The following is a 20,417-nucleotide window of genomic DNA, read 5'->3' on the forward strand; positions in this document are numbered from 1 at the left end:
CTGAAGGGAGCTTACAAGAAAGATGGAGAGAGAGACTAATTACAAGGGCATGTAGCAACAGGACAAGGGGGAATGGCTTCAAGCTGAAAGAGTAGGTTTAGATTAGACATTAGGAAGAAATTCTCTACTGTGTGAGGGCGGTGAGACACTGGCACAGGTTGCCCAGAGAAGTGGATGCCCCATCCCTGAAAGTGTTCAAGGCCAGGTTGGATGGAGCACAGAGGAACCTAGTCAATTAAACGTGTCCTTGTCCATGTTGGGGGCGGTTGAAACTAGATGATCTTTAAGGCCGTTTCCAACACAGGCTATTCTATGATTCTATGATTTATTTACAACTTTCGTTTCTTGTCATTTCTAAAGTCATAAAACCTAATGCACTAAAAACTCCTCCAATGTCTCTCACCTCTATGGTTTTGTTTTGTAAAATATAGCATAAGCTTAAAAAGGGGTCTGGTCTACTTGAAATATCTAATTTTCACATCATGAAAACACATGCCTTGGTAGGCATAGAGCTTCAGAGAAGGGAGAGTGATGGGAAAGCGAAGGGAGAGAATTAAGGGGAGTGATGGGAACAGGACCTGCAGAGGTTGGCATGGATTGTCACTGGCAATGGCATGACCCAAATGGACCCCCTGAACTACCCTAGATCAAATAGGGGAATGTTTTATTAAAGCATTTTATTCCACCTTTTGACAGCTACACCTTAAACAAATTAGCAGGTTGCAAGCAGAGCCACTACAAGCAATCCGTGGAGTAATCAATAAACAGTCTGATCCAAACTCAGCTGAGATCCATCAAGACTACTACCATCTTCAGCAGGCTTTGGATCAGACTCCTTTTGGTACAGAATGAACACTGCTCCATAGTTTCCAAGAAAACTAAACAGAAGTGAAAAACCAACACCTTTTGTGTCATTATTAAAACATCTTTGTCAAATCCTTTCCCTTAACACAGCCTTAAACAAACAGGCACTTCTTTTCAGAAAGGAAAATGCATGTATTTCTAGAAGCAGGCAGTATGCATTTTAGTATTAATCACTATGGACATGTTATTCGTATGTTCAACATACAAAATATTCATCCTGTTCAGAGCTGTTCCTAAACAAAAAATAAAGTAGGCATTAATCTTTGTGCCTGCAAAGAAAGAAAAATCTATCACCAGTAAGCAAAAAATAATTAATTTGCAAAGCTGCAGAATTGCTTTATTTGTGGTTGACTAGTGCAGAGGAGTTTTAAAAGATCTGGCACTGGCAAGATGGGATGAAACAGCACTATCACTGTCTCATGCTTAATAATTGTAAAATGTTGTGGTTTATTGCTCTATTTTCAATAATAACAGTATTGTTGAACAGCTATAATAAAACTGTATTATTGACCAAAGAGTCACTGATGTTTGTCTTTGTAAATTAGGATAGCCATAAAATTCCGTGTTTATAATGGTATTACCTTCTTTGAAACAACAAAATATTCCATTGGTGGTGTACCATAAGCACCTGCTGGGAAATTTATGTTGTCCTGCTGCATGCATCATATATCTAAATGAACAGCCTTGACAAAAGCATTTTTTCCCCCTCATTGTTAATGACATACATGCAAAATCACTATAATTATTCTAAAGCAGCAGCTGAAGGAAAAACTCTCATGGAGATATTAGTAATCTGTTATGAAGAGAGTAGCATGAAGACAGCAAACAAAAATCCAAATATTCTTTGCTAGAGACAATTTAACTATTCAAAAGCATCTATCAAACACTTACACAAGCACATATTGGAAGAGTTTCCCTAATTTAAAATTTACTCAATAGATTATGATTTTACGTAGAATATGCAAAGTGTAAGATATGAATACATTTTAAAAATGTGTAGTAAAGTAGCTATTTATAGAAGCTACTGCACGCTGCCCTTTGGTAAAATGTCATATTTCTAATTAAGGCATTAGGAGTAATAAATCCCTACTGCAAATAAACTGTTGCTTGAATCAAAACTAAGTTTTAGATCAGTAAATCCTGTCAGATTAAGGCAGTTACGCCATAATCTTCACCATACTACAACCAAACCAAATTACTACTTCTTCTTACTGTTTCTGACATTCAAGCTATAATTGCCAAAACAGAAGTTCAGTGCAGAAAAATAAAATAGTACTAAAAGCTAAAGGATACACACTGTATACTGTGTATGTTCAGCACTTTGTACCAGAAAAGTAACTCCTTGTCATGCTGTATTTGACTTTCACTCATTAGCTCCAGTGAAATAACACACACCTCAAAACAAAACAAAACAAAACAACAAAAATCCAACCGAAACATCAATCAAATAAAAGCAAAAAGGTTTAAAAAATAAAAAAAATGAGTAATATCCTGTATAGCATCATATCTGGTGAGGCTTCAAGGCAGGAGAAGACATCCATCTGTGAGCAAGCCTTTGAATTGCACCATGTAACAGTAAGTACAGGTAGACAGAACACAGGCATGGGTGACAAGTGAGCAAGAGCTCAAGAGCAGAAATTTACTGCTGTAAGGAGGGCTACTCACTCTGCCACCTTCCTGAAAAAGCTACATCTTCCTAGAAAGGGCAGATTATCCCACAGGGAGTTAGCACAGCTTTTTGAGCTGCTCATAGCCCAGATTCCGGCTTGAAATGAGGCAGTCTTACTACTCTGCTGCACTCACAGATCCAATCACCAACATACAACTTAAAGCTGACTTCATCAAAACACAAACTTCCCCATAAAGCATTGTTGGCAGATGTTTTGTGAATGCCTTATCTTATGCTTGAGCTATAGCATATCTTTCCAAACGGATACTAGATTATAATTTAAATATTTGAAATGATGAAGAAAGACCACAGCTTGCTGTCTCTCATCTCTCTGTGTTACTAGCTGTACTTCCTTAGGACTGGATTGTACTTTTCTACTAAGCTGAAGAGGTACTTGCTATCCCAGTTTGTCCTTGTTCACCTAAACCTGTCTGGATCTACCTGCAGTAACCCAGCTAGGCTGAGCTCATGTCTCTCATAAAAGGGGAAACTTGCAGTTAATTTTTGCTGATTTTCTGAAACTACCTGCAATTACCAGCACACTTTCAGGAACAGACAGCTCTGCAGACCATCTATAGTTACATATAAAATTTATATTGTCTCCTTACTCCCATTTGATATTCTTATCCTTTTAAAATCCATTTTATATTCATTCTATTAGCTACAATGTACCATACTGAAAAGTCACATTCAATGAATTATTTAATGCAATGGCAAGCTGAGACACAAAACACTGCATCTTAACAGTCTTGGGTAGTTTCACCCTAGGCTGGGCTTCAGTTATGCGAGCAAAAGAGATCTAGACAGGAATGCTCATGATACCAGCTTTAATCCACTTGCTCTGAGCAACAGGCACATCCACCCTGTGCTTCACTGAGGCAAGGCTTCTTCTGAAGCAAAGTTTTTATTACCAGAGCCCATATTCAACACACTGCACTGGGAAATAGCACCTGCCTTGTAATGCCAGCACATGACTTTCAAAGCTCCTTTCCCTAAATTTCTGAACTTCTAGAATCGGGTCAGCTATTGCCACATGACAGTGGTGCCATCAGATAGAGATGGGAAGGTCACAAAAATCATCAGAGGGATGGAGCACCTGTCCTTCGATGGCAGAATGAGAGTTAGGACTGTTGAGCCTGGAGAAGAGAAAGCTCCAGGGAGACCTTACAGCACCTCCCACTACTTAAAGGAGGCCTATGAAAAAGATGGGGACAAACTTTTTAGCAGGTCCTGCTGCAATAGGACAAGAGGTAATGGTTTGAAACTAAAACAAGGTATGTTTAGAATACAAGGAGGAAATCCTTTACAGCTAGGGTGGTAAGGCACTGGCACAGGTTGCCCAGAGAAGCTGCAGATGCTCCATTCCTAGCAGTGTTCAAGGTCAAGTTGGAAGGGGCTCTGAGCAACCTGATCTTGAAAGGTGTCCCCACCAATTGCAGGGAGGTTGAAATTAGATGATCTTTAATGCCCTTTGCAACATAAACTGTTCTATGATAAAATATTGACATGCTTATTTTGTCATCCTGAAGTACCAGCTTTTCACTGTATCACTCTGATCTCAAGCTCTGCCTTCCTGAACTCCTCACCATCTCACAGGAGATGTAGTTCCTGCTGTGGCTGCCCAATTTACAGAAGTCTCATGACACCCACAGCCCATCCTGTGGATGAGAAAATCTCCAAAGGGATTAAATTAAGTGTATTAGGTACCTTTGGCAAAATGTATGCACAGCATATAGTTATATCTCCATAGCTAACCTGTATATTCTATTAACACTAATATTCTAACAAAACCCCCATAAAACTAGTAATAGTCATCAAATGATAAGAGTTATAAAAAATCCCCTATGTCCACATCTTTCTCTATTTTAATGCATATTTTCCTAGTAAAACCCAAATGAAACATGAGTTTCTACTGCTGGAAAGAATCACAATGACATGACAGAACTTACACTTCTTATTTATCATTTTTAGGTGGAGATAAATGTTTCAAAGAACTATCTCAACACTGCCTAAAAACTCTCCTGTAGCAGGTTGGCTGTACAAATCACATATAATGTCATGATAAGATTTTGAGTTAAATGAGCTGCAGAATCTCAGGTTCTTGTTTCTAAGTAACACACACATCCCAAGTCCATTATAATAGAGCTTTATGAATCGTGTTCCTCTCTCTCTGTGTACGTACATACAAATATGCAAATGCATACATACAAATGTAGAAGACATACCTCATGCTTATGGCATGTTACTTGTCCAATAAACAGCCCTAAGACTTACTCTTTCTCTAATAAAACATGGTTGCCAAATTGTGTGCTGAATTTTCTGTCCTGCTCATATATCAGTATGTAGTATAGTCCCTTCCTTAAACCCATGGCAGCCTTCCATGGCAGTTCCTTCTTTAAACCCATGACAGTATGAATTATTATTAACTCAAAAAGTCGGCTGGACAATGTAACATAATTGGTATGGAACACTAAGAAATTGTTTCAATAATTTTTAAGGAGAAAAGGAAGATATCTTTACTCACACAGTTGTTCTAACATTTAAAGGCTTCAAACACAAATAGAATTTCAGATAAAATGCAGAACAAAAGGGGATTTCTGGTCACTAAAGTATAAATATCATGTAAAATTGAGAAGACAATGACACAAGATAAAGAATTAAAAAGAAACTGGACTGAAAACTCAGTAAATGAATAATTTTAATTTTTTGCTGTCTTCCAATATGGAGAGCTTATGTTATTACTCGTGATAAACTCTTAGGCAGATGATATTTTCCTTTTAACTCTCAGGCACACTGTAATGACACATAGAAAATCATGACTAAACCTCATGACTCCTACAGTTTTTATGAAATACAGATGACCTCAAGGATTTTAAACTGCTAGAGCAACCATTTTCTTCTCCAGAAGAACTGCCTTTTTCATGTACTGCTTTCTGAGTAACAGACCTGCTGAAAAGGTGAAGGGATCAACATAAAATGGGTAAGCTATATGATACAAGATGATAAGACCTTTGCCTCTTCTGGATTCTTGTTTGATTCATAAGCTGAACAAATTTGGATTTAACTAAACCTCCAAGCAAGCTGAATTACATTATTTAACAATATAGACAGTGGACTGCAGGGATTTTCCCTTGTGCAGTAAGTAAAATATATGAAGCCTTAGTCTGTGTGAGGAGGAATAAGAGCAAAAAGAACAATTAACATTTCAGCACATAATATATAAGAAATATGCCTTTGGGAAAATGAAGGCTGATGGCAATATGGATTTATTTCTGCAGCCTTTCTTCTGGTATCTGTAAGCTCTATTTTGATATTCTTATTTTGTTTTACAGAATCAGCTTCTCTTGGTTTTTCTCAAAGTATGACGAAGATCAACATCATTTCGAAGTTACCTCCTGTAAAATACACTTGATTTGTCTTTTTCCTATTCCTGTTGCTGCCTTCAGGAGGTCTGTGAAGACTTGGATGTTACAAGTCAAGCAAAAAGTCAAACAGAGAATAGTATCTATGGGGAAAAGCTGAAAAAAAGCTAAAGATAAAAATACTTCATTTACATTATTTTTCATGTGTTGCCTATAATAAATTACAGATGATCAATTGTCACACCAGAAATCAAGAAAAAACTGACTAATAAATCCCAGAGAAATCTATCACATTAAGCTGCCTTTTGAAGCACTCAATATTTTTCAAGGTAAAATTATTTTTAGCCAGTTTTATTTTCTACTAGTTTTTGTCTCAGTTTCTTTGTTTAATGAGAAACTGTTTTCCTCCTTTGACATTCCACTGTGACCCAGACTCATCCCAATCAGTGGTAATAATTAACTGAAGAATTTCACTTTGGGGACTAATGAGTCAGATTATGTAAAACTGTTATCCTTCCCTTTTAACTAACCTTCTGATTGGGCGTATCAGATAAAGTTGGATGTAGATACTCAATCCCTTGGCAGTTTGGGGAGTCCTTGTTGGCTGCAGTACTGCTAAATTAAAAATACGATCTAATTCTGTGTTCTAAGTTTTCTTGTCCATCAACCAACACAGAAGTCCCTATAACATTTCTGTTTCAATTACACTAAACTATGAACTGCTAGGAGAGACTATGAATCTTCGTACTGCAGGGAAGCAGGGAAGAGCAAGAACTCACTAATGATGGTCTTAACACTTTTGATCTTATTTTTTAATATTTTTGAAAAATCTTAAAAAAAACCCCTGCACCAAGAACCAGATCCAATTATTTTATAACACAATTAAGTCTAGACTTCTCTCAATCAAAAAGAAGTTTGGTTTGAGAGAGTTTTATCAGACTAATATTCACAGAATCATAAAATCATGGAATATCCTGAGTTGGGTTGGAAGGGACTCACAACGGTCATCAAGTCCAGCTTCTGGCCCAATGCAAGACTATTCCCAAGAGTCACACGATGTGTCTGAGAGCACTGTCCAAATGCTTCTTGAACTCAGACAGGCTTGGTGTTGTGACCACTTCCCTGGAGAGCCTCTTCCAGTGCCCAACCACCCTCTGGGTGAAAAATCTTTTCCTAGTATCTAAGTTAAACCTCCCCTGAAACAACTTCATGCCATGCCTAAGCTCGAGTACTGTGTGCAGTTTTGGGCATCACAATATAAAAAAAGATACAAAGCTATTGGAAAGCATCCAAAGGAGGGCCAAAGGATGGTGAAGAGTCTGGAGGAGAAGCCTTACGAGGAGTAGCTGAAGACACTTGGTTTGTTCAGCCTGGAGCAGACTGAAGGGAGAACTCACAGTGCTCTTCAACATCCCCATGAGGGGTAGAAGAGGGGCAGTCACTGATCTCTTCACTCTCATAACCACTGATGGGACTCAAGGAAACAACATGAAGCTGAGTCAGGGGAGGTTTCAATTAGATATCAGTAAAAAGTTTTTCATCCAAAGGGTGGTTGGGTGATTGATCACTGGAACCGGTTCCCCAGGGAAGTGGTCAAAGCACCAAGCCTGTCTGAGTTCAAGAAACATTTGAACAATACTCTCAGGCACATGATATGATTCTTGGGCTGTCCTGTGCAGGGCTAGGAGTTGGACTTCATGATTCTGATGGGTCCCTTCCAAACCAGCATATTCTATGATTCTGTGACCTTTCTTAGTCAGCCTTCTTAGTATCTGTACATGAAGTTAACATGCAGGTATGTTAGCAATCTTCTGGACCTGTTTCTTCCAGATGTATTGTGTTCCCAGATAACATCCAACAATGGGAAGGTCACAGATCTCATCCCACCAGGTTTCACTTTTTTCTACTTTTTTTTTTTGTGATTTTCCAGCTCCTTAGACAAACTACAGGTTACAGATTTCAAGCACTGTCACTCCCACATATCTTTGGCTGACTGACAGGCAACAACATTGCTATCGGAACAGGAATATGAAATGCAAGTGGAGAGATAAGCCATTGGAACTGGATCCTAAATGATAGGAGGGACAGCCACCTTGTGGACACATACAGCTTCAGGAGGCACCATTCTTCATTTTATTTTACTTTATAGACTAAATCTGGGAAGTAAATGGAATTATGATACTAAAAACTAACTCTGAGAATCAGAAAGCCAGAAAGACACAGCATCAGCGTACCACAGAGGCAAAGCCAGATCTTGTCATCTTCAGGAACTCCTGAGTCAGCTTTCCATTACACAATTCATTAAAATTACACTATTATAGCAATGGACCATGAACTACTAAGACCTCTGGGTGACATTTTGCTCTGAGTAGAGTTTTACTAACTTCTCAATCACTGTCTTCATCTCATTCCCACCACAAGGAATGCTGTTTCCACCTTCACAGGGAAAAAACCTAACAGCTAAAGACTACAGGTATTTCAAATTAATGGAACTATACAAGACATTGCAGATTTGTCACAATCCTTTTACTCTTCCCTCTCAACATTTCAAATTATGTTTCACCTCCTATGAGCACTGGTGCATATAAAACTGCCACCCCCAAAAGAGCATTCCTTAAAAACAGGCAATTAAAATCTTTCTGCCTTTCCCTGTACAAGGCACATGTAGCTGACAGAAATCTCCAAGTGTCAGCTTACAAACCCATAAAAATATCATGTTTCCCTCTCAGCTCTTGACATCACCACTGCTATCTTTCTATCAAAATACAACATTTTGGTATAATTCATAGCAACTACAAGCTATTTTATTGATGCTACCATCTACCTTTCAGTCCTGTAAAGAACTACTTCTCTGTCATCCTGGAGCTATTCAGGCAGCAGATAAAAACAGTTCATTTCTATGACTCAGATGTCCAGCACTGACTCAGGATAAAAGGGAATGCTGATGCCATCACTGTGAAAAGCCACATTGTGAAAGTATTTCCAAAGCATCACAGGCATGCAACTATTATGTCTTCCCAAAAATGACTGTATTTTTTCATTACAATAGCTTCCTCAGCTAATGTGCATGTGATGAATCAGTTACCAACTGACTGGCTGGATAAGGGAATTGTAAACTTCACAGTGAGGCAGAAACACACTTCTGGAAGGACAGAGTTGCTTTCTGAGTTCTGTGCATGCAGTGGTGAAGGTATCTCTGTCACCTTCATACTTCACAGTCAGTCCATGCTGGCAGTCTCAGATGCATGCCACAATCCTCTCCTGTCAGCTTATGCTGTTTCTCCAGTACCAGAAACTGTTGTGCACAGACTGGTGCTGCCCAATCAAGTTCCTGAAGCTGTTCCCATCTTATCTTTCCCTCTAGTTTCTGCTTTCTCCTAATTAAATTTCATAGTGCATACAGTTGTATAAGTATAGCTGTCCTTTTGTAATGTCTTCAAGGCATCCACGGAACATTCAAGCACAAACAACACAACGTAAGGGGCTAGCTTGCCCAACATAATCTTTTATGATTTGGAAATGTCATTCCAAAAGACACATATAATGTAGTTGGGAAAGAGAAACCATGAGATTTCAGTAGTTCTACAAGTCCTCCCTAACCCTCCCCACCCCAAACACAAGCATGAGATGTTTAGGTACCTCCTGCTACATATTCCAACAGTAAGCAATCCTTTGATGCGAAGGGCTCACATAAACAGTGCAAAGAAGGATAAACACCTATTGCTGAGCATGCAACAATGAGGAAATCTATCACTTGGAAGGGTTAATTAATAATAAACTCAAAGCTGGGTGTTTATTTCTATGACTTTGCATAGAAACAATTACTTTGAAACATTCATATCAGTGCATTCAGCTTTAAAGTACCTCTTCCATTCAGACAAGCCAATGCTTTTGTTTAGTTGGATGAGAAGCGATAAGCCTGCTTGTCAGAACAAGCTAATGAGAGGAACACTTGCTGGTTTGCATCTGAAGAAGGCATTCAGTACAGTTACTTATGTTTTGGGCACAGCTGTTCTACATCTCCATTCATACCCTTGCATTTAGTTACCATAAAGCAACTTGTTAGGGAACAGCTGACGTGAAATTCATCATGGCTTTCTCCTTTTTCTGGAGGACAACAGAGTGACATGATGACACATTTCAACCAGATGACACATCAAGTCTTGAAATTTCAAAAAGGCCCTAGACTTGCTAACTCTGGAGGCCATTCTACGGGGTTAACATGAGAAGAAATTTAAGTTTACACAATAAATTCTCAGCATTCCAAACATTTAAATTATTGAGGCCAAACCTTACTGAATCATATCAGTCAACTTTCTGCTAAGAATAAGCAAAGATATGAGACTGCATGCTTTCACAGATACAATGGATTTAAAACAGAATAATGTCCACAGTTGGTATTAATTTAACTATAACTAGTAATACCACTATACAGCTTTCAACTCAGCTTAACTCTTACAGGCCTTTGAAAAAGTGGACACATATTGCAGATTAATAATTTAAATCTGGAGAGTTCTGAATTAGCTTTCAATATATTAGCTCAAGAATAAGAAGCAGCTCATCATGAAAGCCAAGCAAAAAAGTTGAAGGAGACAATACTAAATCTGTGCTTTCACAGAATCAGAACCAATTTAAACTGTGGTTCAGTTATCTCTGTATTATACTGTAGTAACACCTCAAAAGGTAGAAGATGCAGGAACTGAGTACTCATATCCTGACTCTGAGCTCCACACATGGGCTTGCTGATCAGAGGCAGCTAATTAAATCCCCTGGTAGAAAGCTTATCTCCACTGACACCACTACAAAACTCCTACAGAGCTGTTGGTCCAATATTTTGTCCCTATGTTCACAATTTTGTGTTTAAAACCTAAATCAGTAGCAATTCATCAATCAGGGCCTGAAACAAAGCGGATATAGCCTCTGGATTTATATAATGAACCGGGGGCATAGTGGAGTGCATTCAGATTGAAAGCTCTGTGTGACTGGTTTTTCAGAAAAACCACTTTTCAAGATTCCTGGTTGCTAAGCAGTATTGTCGCTAACAGCTTAATATGCTTGAATTTTTCTCTATGATGTTGATGAAGAAAGAATATCTTTAATAATAAGTCCACCAAAATTACTTGATTCACTAAATGAAACAGTCTAAGCCTAGAGCCAGAAATTACTTTTGAAAAGTGGCATATTTACCTGCTGTGAGACAACGAAGGTGACAGGCACTGCCACTGAGCTCCCTTTTACACTTGTGTTTAGCTATGAGGATGCAGAGTAGGAAAACTGGGCCCCTGACATACAGAGTCAAACGGCAGTGACAGAATCCTCATCCATTTCATGACAGAGGTGAGGAGGGTCAATATTGATCAAATTCATGTTAGCATTTAAAATGCAACAAGCATCCTAAAATCCTGAGAGTTCCTTCTCTCCAGTCTTATGGCAATATAAAATTAAAACATTAATTCTACTGCAGAATTGAAAGAATCTTCCAGATCCTCTTGATGAAAACTTGCTGTGACATTAACTTTCCAAATCAAGAGTTATTTCAGAAAGATTTTCAGTCATTTCTCTTAAATAGAAAATAGAACCAACAAGAGAGAAAAGCCCTTAATGACTTTCACCTTTTTAATGTCTCACTTTGCAATTAACGTCTTTTAGTGGAATTCCACAGGACGTCAAACACTAATTTACTGGTGTTACTGTTACAGGAGGTGGACTAATCTAGCCTAATTTAGTAACCCAGAAGTAAGGTTTCTACTCTAAAATACTTTTCTGCTCTCCTTCTTTAGTCAATGCAAAACCAAAGCTTTCTGCAACAGGGTAGTTTTTTCCAAAACAAGTATGTCAGATGGATCATCCTCTTCAGATGCCCATTTCTCCTCATAAGTTTTCTGAATAACTAATTAAAGTGTGAACGAAACACCAGTACCATGCCCTACTCACAGTTTATGGAGTACGCAGTACTTAAAATTTCAGTAAAATACCTTACTAAATAAAACAAGAGTTTACACATACTGGGATCCTTGTAGACTAATGCATACTCTTTACCATCTGAGATAAGTCATTTGTGTAACAAAAATTGCCTATAAACATCTAATAAGACAAATTATTTGTTAGATATATTTGTGCTTAAAAATAGGTTGGTTAAACTGATGCTTAAAAAGATAGAAATGTAACATTAACCAATGATAATGAAACACATGCACCTCTGAACAACCAATTAATTGATAACATACATTAACATACCTGTTTTATGTTGCTGCTCACCTTCAAATAAGGAAAAATTGCTCCATTGTGCAATGACTAGTAGTTATTGCCAAGTATGTGTGAAAAGCTTTAGTTCACAGTATCTGTATCAGCACTAAAGTAAAACCAGGATAATTAGCTCCTCATACCATTCTAAACTGACTGCACTTCAAATACATCTTCTTTCTTGAGTATTCTTTTTGCTTGCCCTTTGTCTGGACTTTAACCTTCCATTTAGAAAACTGACTTTATTTCTTCCTCTGTTTTGAACTTCTGTAACTTTCTACACATCTCGACCACAGCCATAAGTGATACTCATAAACTGGCCTCTCTTGATTAGGGAAACCATGAAAACTTTCTGAGTTTGTGCTCAAAAAAAGCTCAGGGGAACACAATATGGTGCAAAAGCCATTGAACATCACCCAGAAATAATGAGTCCAAATGGATTTTGTCTGGAAACCATACTGTATTCATATTTCTGCAGCTCTGGCTTAGGATAACTTGGACACTAATTATATGTTGCCAGTAAAGCAGAGCCAAAAGAATTCAATGGATCAGAATGACTTACCAGGGATATTTGTAACAAATATCCCCGATCATCTCCAGACTTGAGACCTCCTAAGAAACAACAGTATCCCTCAATTCTTAAAAAACCAAAGTCTTTCATCAGGTTCCTGCTCAGTACCCCCTAGAGCCAGCAGAAGCAGCTTTAACACCATTTTCTAGTTAAGAAAGAGTATTTTCAGTAATGAATGTTTAGAAACCATATACACAATTAAAATACTAAAATGCAATAAAAAGCTAATGGGAAAATTTCTGTATAACATACTCCATTTAATTTCTTAAATTTTCTTGTAGTAAAACCATTACACAAAATGGACTTTTCTTAAAAGACAAGTCTATCTATTTCTAATCCTGTAGGAGTAAAGGGTAGACAATGAGTTTGGCATTAATAGGAAAAGAATAAAAACAAATTACCTGACAGCAATTACTCTGATTTATTTTGTGGGAAATTTAGAAGTAAAGCAAATTTATTGCTTCAGATATGCTTTTTCTTAGTGATAAAAGATTCAATTGACATTTTTCAAATATTCTTTTTGGTGAACACTGAAATTTTTTTTTGTTTTTTATTTCATATGGATCATAGCAGAAATTATCTTTACTGTTCTCTTTTCTTTCAATCACATAACTCTTTTCATAAACTAATGTCCTGACAATGCTGTTTGGAAAAAAACTAAACATTACATTACACTAAAAATTCTCACATTTAGGGTTGACATAACATCTAACAATTGTGTATATTTTTGTATGGAAATTTTGGGTTTTCCTAAGCCTGTTAACCACTCATCTGGTTGTGAAATCTGCCTTTTTCTTTACTCACAAAATTTGGTGGTTTTTTCCTGCTTGACTTTCTATGATCTTTATGTTAATATTTTGAAAGTAGATTAATTTTTTTCCACACTCTCTGCAATTACAAATTTTTTCTTGACTTTACAAAAAGCTTTGCAGGAAAAGTGCATAAAAATATCCACTGAATTTTACCTGATTATAAAATAAACCTTGTCATCCCTAATCAGCAATAGACTATGCAATCACAGAAAAAAAAATACGGTGTGGGAGTATCAAATTTTCATGTGCTGCAGTGACCACAAGATGGTACAGTGTAAGATCCCAAAGGAAAAAAGGAACAAGGAGGCCAATCTAAAGTCAGACTTCAGCTTGTCCAGGGCACTAATAAGCAGGGTCCTGTGGGATACAGCTCTGAAAGGCCAGAGCCCGGTACAGCTGGGTTATGATCACAGAGAACCTCCTCCAATTGCCAGAATCGTCTGCTCCAATCTTCAGGAAAGCAGGCAGGCACGGCAGGACACCAGTGTGGCTCCACAGGGAAAGCCTGACCAAGACCAGTGCAAAATGGAAGCAAACCAGAGATGGAAATGGAGAGAAGTTACCCAGGAGAAAAAGAGAAGCCCTACCCTTGCCACGCAGGGATGGGGTTTGCAAAGCTCACCTGGAACTGTAAGTGATCCAAGATGTGAAGGGTAACAAGAAGGGTCTCTACAACAGCCAAGGAAATAGGAACTTACTGCTAAATGGAGCAGGCAGCCTGATCAATGACACTGAAAAGGCTGAGGTGCTCAAGGGTTTCTTGGCCTTGGTCCTTAGTGGCAAGGTCTGCCACCCTGGTCCCTAAGAACAGTGACAGAATTTAGGGAACAAGGGTAGACAAAGACTGAATTAGAGATTTCTTAGGAAAGAGGGACCCTCACAAGTTCATGTGGCTAGAAGGGATGCATCTAAAGCTACTGAGGAAGTTGGCTCATGTCTTTTTGAAAGGCCACTGCTTAAGAACTGCAACATCTGTCCAGTGTGATTGTGAAATCTCCACATTTGGAGATATTAAAAACTTGATTTGCCAAGTGTTGAGCTGCCACATTTAATTTTGACTCCACCTCACTTGGAGCAAGAGGTTAGACTGGACGATCCCTAAAAATCTCCCCTGTTCTTGTATACTTTTGTGATCATGCCCATTGCATAACCTATACATTTAAAATGCACTCATTGTTGACCACTGTCATGCTGCTGCTGGCAGGGAAATAAGATTTCAAAACTTCTTCCACGCGCATTCAAAAATGCACATGCATTGAAAAGTTGTAGATGTATTTAATCCATATGAAAACCTTCCATTACACAGAAGAAATTCATTAATTCATGGGTGCAAGTAATTGCTTCTGCTATGGTGTCAGGACTGTACACTGACAGTGTCTAACCATTCCAGGTGTCCCCACTGGCAGGAAAAGAAAGCACTTTGCTTCAAATACTGTAACATAGAACCTCAATACATTTCACTGCGTTTCATCAAAGAATGAGTCTCAGTCAAAATCCCAACAGCAGACATATTTTAAAAGCAGAAGTAGAATTGCAGTGCAAGAAAAGCATCACCAAAAGCTTTCCCTCGAATGCAACAACACTTAATTTGACACTACTTACGTAGTCAATATAATTGGGAAGGGTGAGAATCTTACTGAGTTTCTCATTTGAAGGCAGACAGAGAATCAGCCACACAATAAATTCAGTTTGTCTCAGGTCTCATCAGTCTATTTTCCTTGCTGTTATTACTACATATTTCTGAATATTGCAGAAAAGTGAGATAGAGATCCTAACTCCCCCTAAATACCAAAGAATCAGGGAAAGAATGAAGAAGGTAATATGATCACTTTATGAGGAAGAAAAAGACATAAAAAATGAGTATAAGACCCATTTTTGAGGCTTACGCGGGTGGTCAACACAGAGCACAGGACACCTTTTGCAGTTCTTGGGGTCTACTCATCACAAGAAAAGAAGCTCTTTAGCGAATTGTGTTTGGTAGCTGACTGGCAGGTTAGCACTTTTTGAAAAAAATTCTAAAAATATGTTTTTTCTAATCCCACTAACAGATATAAAGGCATAATCATTGGTGGTATTTTATAGTATTTTTGTATATTCTTGGAAAATTTTCTTCAGAGCTGAATCCCCAGCAAATGAGCACTTGTTTGCTCAAATTGTCATCTGCAGGAGAAGTACAACTGTCACGGCACCTCCAACCCTAATTTCTGTAAGCAAATGTGACTTTCCAAAATTACATGAGTAACACTGAGAACACTTACAGGTACCAGTTCTAAGGAGAGGTACCTGCACCGTTAAAATTTTAGTACCTCTCAGGAATCAACTAGACCCGCCAATTCAGAATTTATTCCACTGCAAAGGAAAACACAGGAAAAAAAGTGGCGTACAGCAACCAGGCTACTGGAATTTAAATAATTAAATTTTAAAAAAACTTAATTACTGACCATTTTTATTTGCAATGCACTAACGTTTCTTGTTACTACAAATGCAAAGTTTATTATGTGAACCACAACATATCTCTTTCTAAATCCTTAGCATTTGATAGTCACTGTCCTTTCTTTCCTTCCACACACCATTACAAATAGTGACATTTCTCCTTTCCTGCATTATCGAGTCACTTTTTTGTCTAATTTTCTGTCCTCTATCTATACAACCCTGCCTGCTTTTTTCACACAAACTCACCTACCTCCAATCCACTCACACACTCTTTGAGCTTCTCTACATATTTACATGCATTCATTGACTCTCAAAAATCACCCTGCCAAATTTTTTTCCTCTTCATATAAGGCAAACCTGACTTAAATTTCCTCAAGTAAAACAATGAACAATAACATAACAGTGACTGGAGCTTCCTTACTCCAGGAATTACCTTTTCAACAATCCATAAATAAAAACTAGAATACTATTCCTCTTTTGATACCCAAGTACTTTGGAGCTGTTGCAGGACTTTATTACACTTTTTCAGCTACCCAGACAACATGGAGGAGACTTCATGTCAGTAATAAAATAACTCAACCATTCTTCGTTATGATTAAAGCAACATTATTTTCTCTTTTCTCAGCCATGAGAAGGCAAGATGTGCTGTACTACTGAATGACTGCACAGGCATAAGCCACTGGGTTCATAGCTTAAGTGACAGGACATCAACTACCTGACAAGGTCGATGACTCTCTCCCTTGGAGCAGTGCTGACTGGCTCATCATTAATCATTATGATTTGATCCCCTGGTATAAGCTTTCCTTCAGAGGGGCCGCCTGCAGAAGAAATTTAAAAAAAAGTACAGGTTAGCAGACCATTCTAAATGCACAGACACATTCTGTTGTTCACACACTACAAGTGGCTTTTTCCTTCAACTAATGGCATGCTTAATACTAAGATTATTTTTGAGATCACCAGCACTTCCTCACCAGGAAAATCTTGAAAGCAAGTGGCTTAGCAGCTTCTACTGGAGATCCTCAAGCTCAAAACCCATATATACCCACCGAAAATAAGGGCTGGATTTCTGGAGGGCCAAAAGAACAACCGTAAGGGGTAGAAAAATGTACAATTTAAGGTGTGATCAACCATACTTTCCTCATCCCTGACCAATGTTTGCCTGATATTTTGTAAGACCACCCTGAGAAGGATTCTTTTTCCTGTAAATAAATCCTGTTTATCTACCGTTAAGATCAGGAAATCTTTTTCCATGGTGTCTACACCAGACCTTCCTTATTGCAACACACTGTTTCCTGTCCCAGGCAATGTAACACTAGAGATCGGAACCATCTTATTCCTCTTTCCTATGAAACATCACTTACACATTTGAAGGTCATTCATAATTTCATATTCATAATTTTCTGTTGGGGCAAAACAAACCTGTTTTCCTCAACTGAAGACAGTAAGTTTTTATACTTCCAACCTCTGAGTCTCTTTTTGTCTGGATTCCTACCACTCGATGAACACAGGTGCATCCAAAAGCATTGCCATATTCAGTTGGACATGGATATTTGGCATTTGCCTGAATAGAAAATCAGTCATGTATATGTCTATGAGTTTTGAATTCAGACATTGCTGAAATTCACGGAGAGTTTATGCTTTATAAAATGCACATTATACTTCACTTCTCAGCATGATTACATGCCCAGAAGGTGGTGTGATATTGCAATTCCTAATGAAAAGATATATCCTCTCTAGTCTCTGTCTTTAAACTCTGCAATGATGATATATAAAAATCAGAGTAATACTACCAACAGGGAGATAAAGTCTTAAAAGAAAATTTCTCAGTATCAAAACCAATTTATTCAACAACTGAGCTAAAGCTGTTCCTTTCCCTTGCTTTGAAAACTTTACTCCACTTATATATCCAGCATAAATGGATACGAATCCATGTAGGAAAATGTTGTCCTGAGCTCATATTTCCCCCTATTCACTTGGAACAGAATATAATAAACACATTTTACAAACTTTATCATAGAACTACATTAATAATACCAAGTTGAGAGATATAAACTGTATGGATTTCGTTCAACTATAGTTCCACTGCTCACTTCGTGTGAAAGCAATACAAATGTAATCAATGCACACACAAGGCTAAATGACATCAGAACTCCACAAGGTTGATTTTGCCTCTCCTCTGCTCTCTATGGGGGTTCTGGAGAACATATCAAACAAGAGCAAAGTCAAATCCCTGCCCTTGGCTTCATGGCAATTTTGTATAACAAGTGAACTTTTAAACATAGAGAGCAGAAGACTTCTGTTTCAGAGACTAGTTAGTCCCAGGCCTGATCCTTCCTAACTTTTTTGATTTATTTTGACCTGGCTTCTAATCACATAGTTATACAAATGTATCCACAGGAAAAAAAAAAGAAAGAAAATTAAAGAAAAGAAAAGAAAAAGAAGCCAGCAATATCATCCTCTTTTTCAATAAGAAATATTGGTTTTAGGAACCTAGTTCTCCTTGGGAAGCTGATGATAAAAAGAATGAAAAATATGTAAGTTTTAATCTCACAATTCAACATACCTCTTGAAAACACTGATTCAATGGTAATGAAGGTGACAGCAAGCCAGTATAAAGACAATATAAAGATAACACAGAGAAGATCCTCTTTCCTTGAATGAAATGGGTTAACTTTTTTCAGGCAAACAATAGTAATGGCTCAGAGCAATAACTCCAAACTGGCTTTTTGTTAACACATTTACATAACGTTCAAAAATGAGTGTGAGGAAGGAACCCACTGAATAATAATATAGGGCTTAAAATTCTACCTAGTATTTGTGATTACTTTGTCTGCATGAATATTTCCACAGTACTCAACTTCATAACTGTATTTCCTCTTAGTGGACTAAGTCAAAGTTTTCTTCTGGGGTCAGGTGGGGAAAACATACCTGGTGTTACTGAGCGTACAACAACTGGCTTTTCACTACCAGCCACAAACCCAAATCCTAGTACAGGATCCCTCCTCATTTCCACTTTCCGAGGGGCTGGAGGGGTTATTTGGCAGCTCTCTATTCGAGGGTCTTCAAATGTGGCTGATTGTGTCATGTGACTGTGAAAAAAAAAAAAAAAGATGGAAAAAGGAAAAAAAAATCATTAAAACATGATTTTGTGGTATCTACTTGAGCCAAGCAATTTGTGCAACGATATGAGATGAATATCTGAAAGGTTCTCACTAGAGGAACTAAAACATCAACTTAATAATTTTCTATTAGATTTTCTTATGCATGAAGTAATAATGCTGCTGGCAGTTTCAAATACTAATCAATAGTATCAGGTTATAAAGAGGTCTCTTTTTGACAGCACACTTTTAATCATACGCCATATATGAAAGAAAAATAACCCGACAATAAAGCCTTTGTCATCTGTGCTTGAATTTTTCATCCTTTATTTTTTGGAAGGGAAAAATATTAGCAGTGACCTATTCGTAATGTAAAAGACAACAATTAGAGATCACCAACCTTTTTTAAAAAAGGACACACAATTAAATTTGGTTTTCTACAAGTTTCTGTGTGGAGTCCTCTCAAACAGACCACCTAAGGCACACGTAGTAGCTCTGTATTTACTGCTTGGGTAAACTCTCCAAAGTCACTTCAAACTGTCCCAGAGTACAAACACACAAGCAAAAAAAGATACTAAGATAATATGTTAATCTGGAATTACTAAAATACTTTCATCTACAGTGTTATGACAAAGATTATTTATTGGACAAGATTGTACATATTGTACAGCATTGTACATATTTATTGTAGAAAAAAATTCTCATGGCTGGAGAGAAAGATCTTGACATTTCAAGCAAAATATGGAAAGGATGAAAGCTATCCAACTTCACATATCCATGAAACAGGTAATGGTTTTAAAGCATAGAGATTTAAAATTAACATTAATAAGCACTGAAATGTGGCTGATGCTGCATGTAGTCAGAACCACAACATACTTTGCATTTTCCACCCAATGCCTCGAGCTCCCTGCTGAATCACAGCAACCAATTCCCAGTGCCAATTAGACAGACAAACAGACCACTCCAGTGTTACACCCTTCCAAACTCCATCAAATGAACTCATGTGCTCCAAAAAACATAGCCACCACTGCAGGCAACAAGCAATAACTGGTCAGCGTAGAGTGATGACAGACTACAGCTCATGGCATCAAGTTAGTGCAGTCTTGACAGAGCTCACAGCATTTGTTTGAAGTTGCCTAGCCAAGAGTTAACTCTTCTTTCATCTTCAAGAGACCATAAGTCTGCAGGTGCTGAACCAACTCTAGCTCCTGGCGGATAAATGCAGTAGACAAATGAAGCCAAGTCTCAAGCCCACCTGCAGAGAGGGCACAGGCTCTGAAAAAGCTAACACTGAACTGCACATCAGACAGGTAGATATCCCTGCAGCAGTAGGCAGCAGCATCAGTTTGAAAGGTGGTGTCCTCA

At 37.8% G+C, this 20,417-nt stretch overlaps 1 protein-coding gene across 3 annotated transcripts in view; it reads right to left on the reverse strand.

Moving 5' to 3' along the window:
* FRMPD4 (FERM and PDZ domain containing 4) overlaps positions 1 to 20,417 on the reverse strand; it is a 308,889-nt gene that overhangs the window by 52,019 nt on the left and 236,453 nt on the right. For all 3 annotated transcript variants that reach the window (XM_071561918.1, XM_071561826.1, XM_071561738.1), the window contains 2 exons: positions 18,883 to 19,043; positions 16,670 to 16,772 (listed from right to left, as the gene is read on the reverse strand). In XM_071561918.1, coding sequence (XP_071418019.1) covers positions 16,670 to 16,772; positions 18,883 to 19,043 — 264 coding nt within the window. The remainder of the gene's footprint in view (positions 1 to 16,669; positions 16,773 to 18,882; positions 19,044 to 20,417) is intronic.

Source organism: Pithys albifrons, chromosome 1 (assembly GCF_047495875.1).
Source record: "Pithys albifrons albifrons isolate INPA30051 chromosome 1, PitAlb_v1, whole genome shotgun sequence".
NCBI lineage: Eukaryota > Metazoa > Chordata > Aves > Passeriformes > Thamnophilidae > Pithys > Pithys albifrons.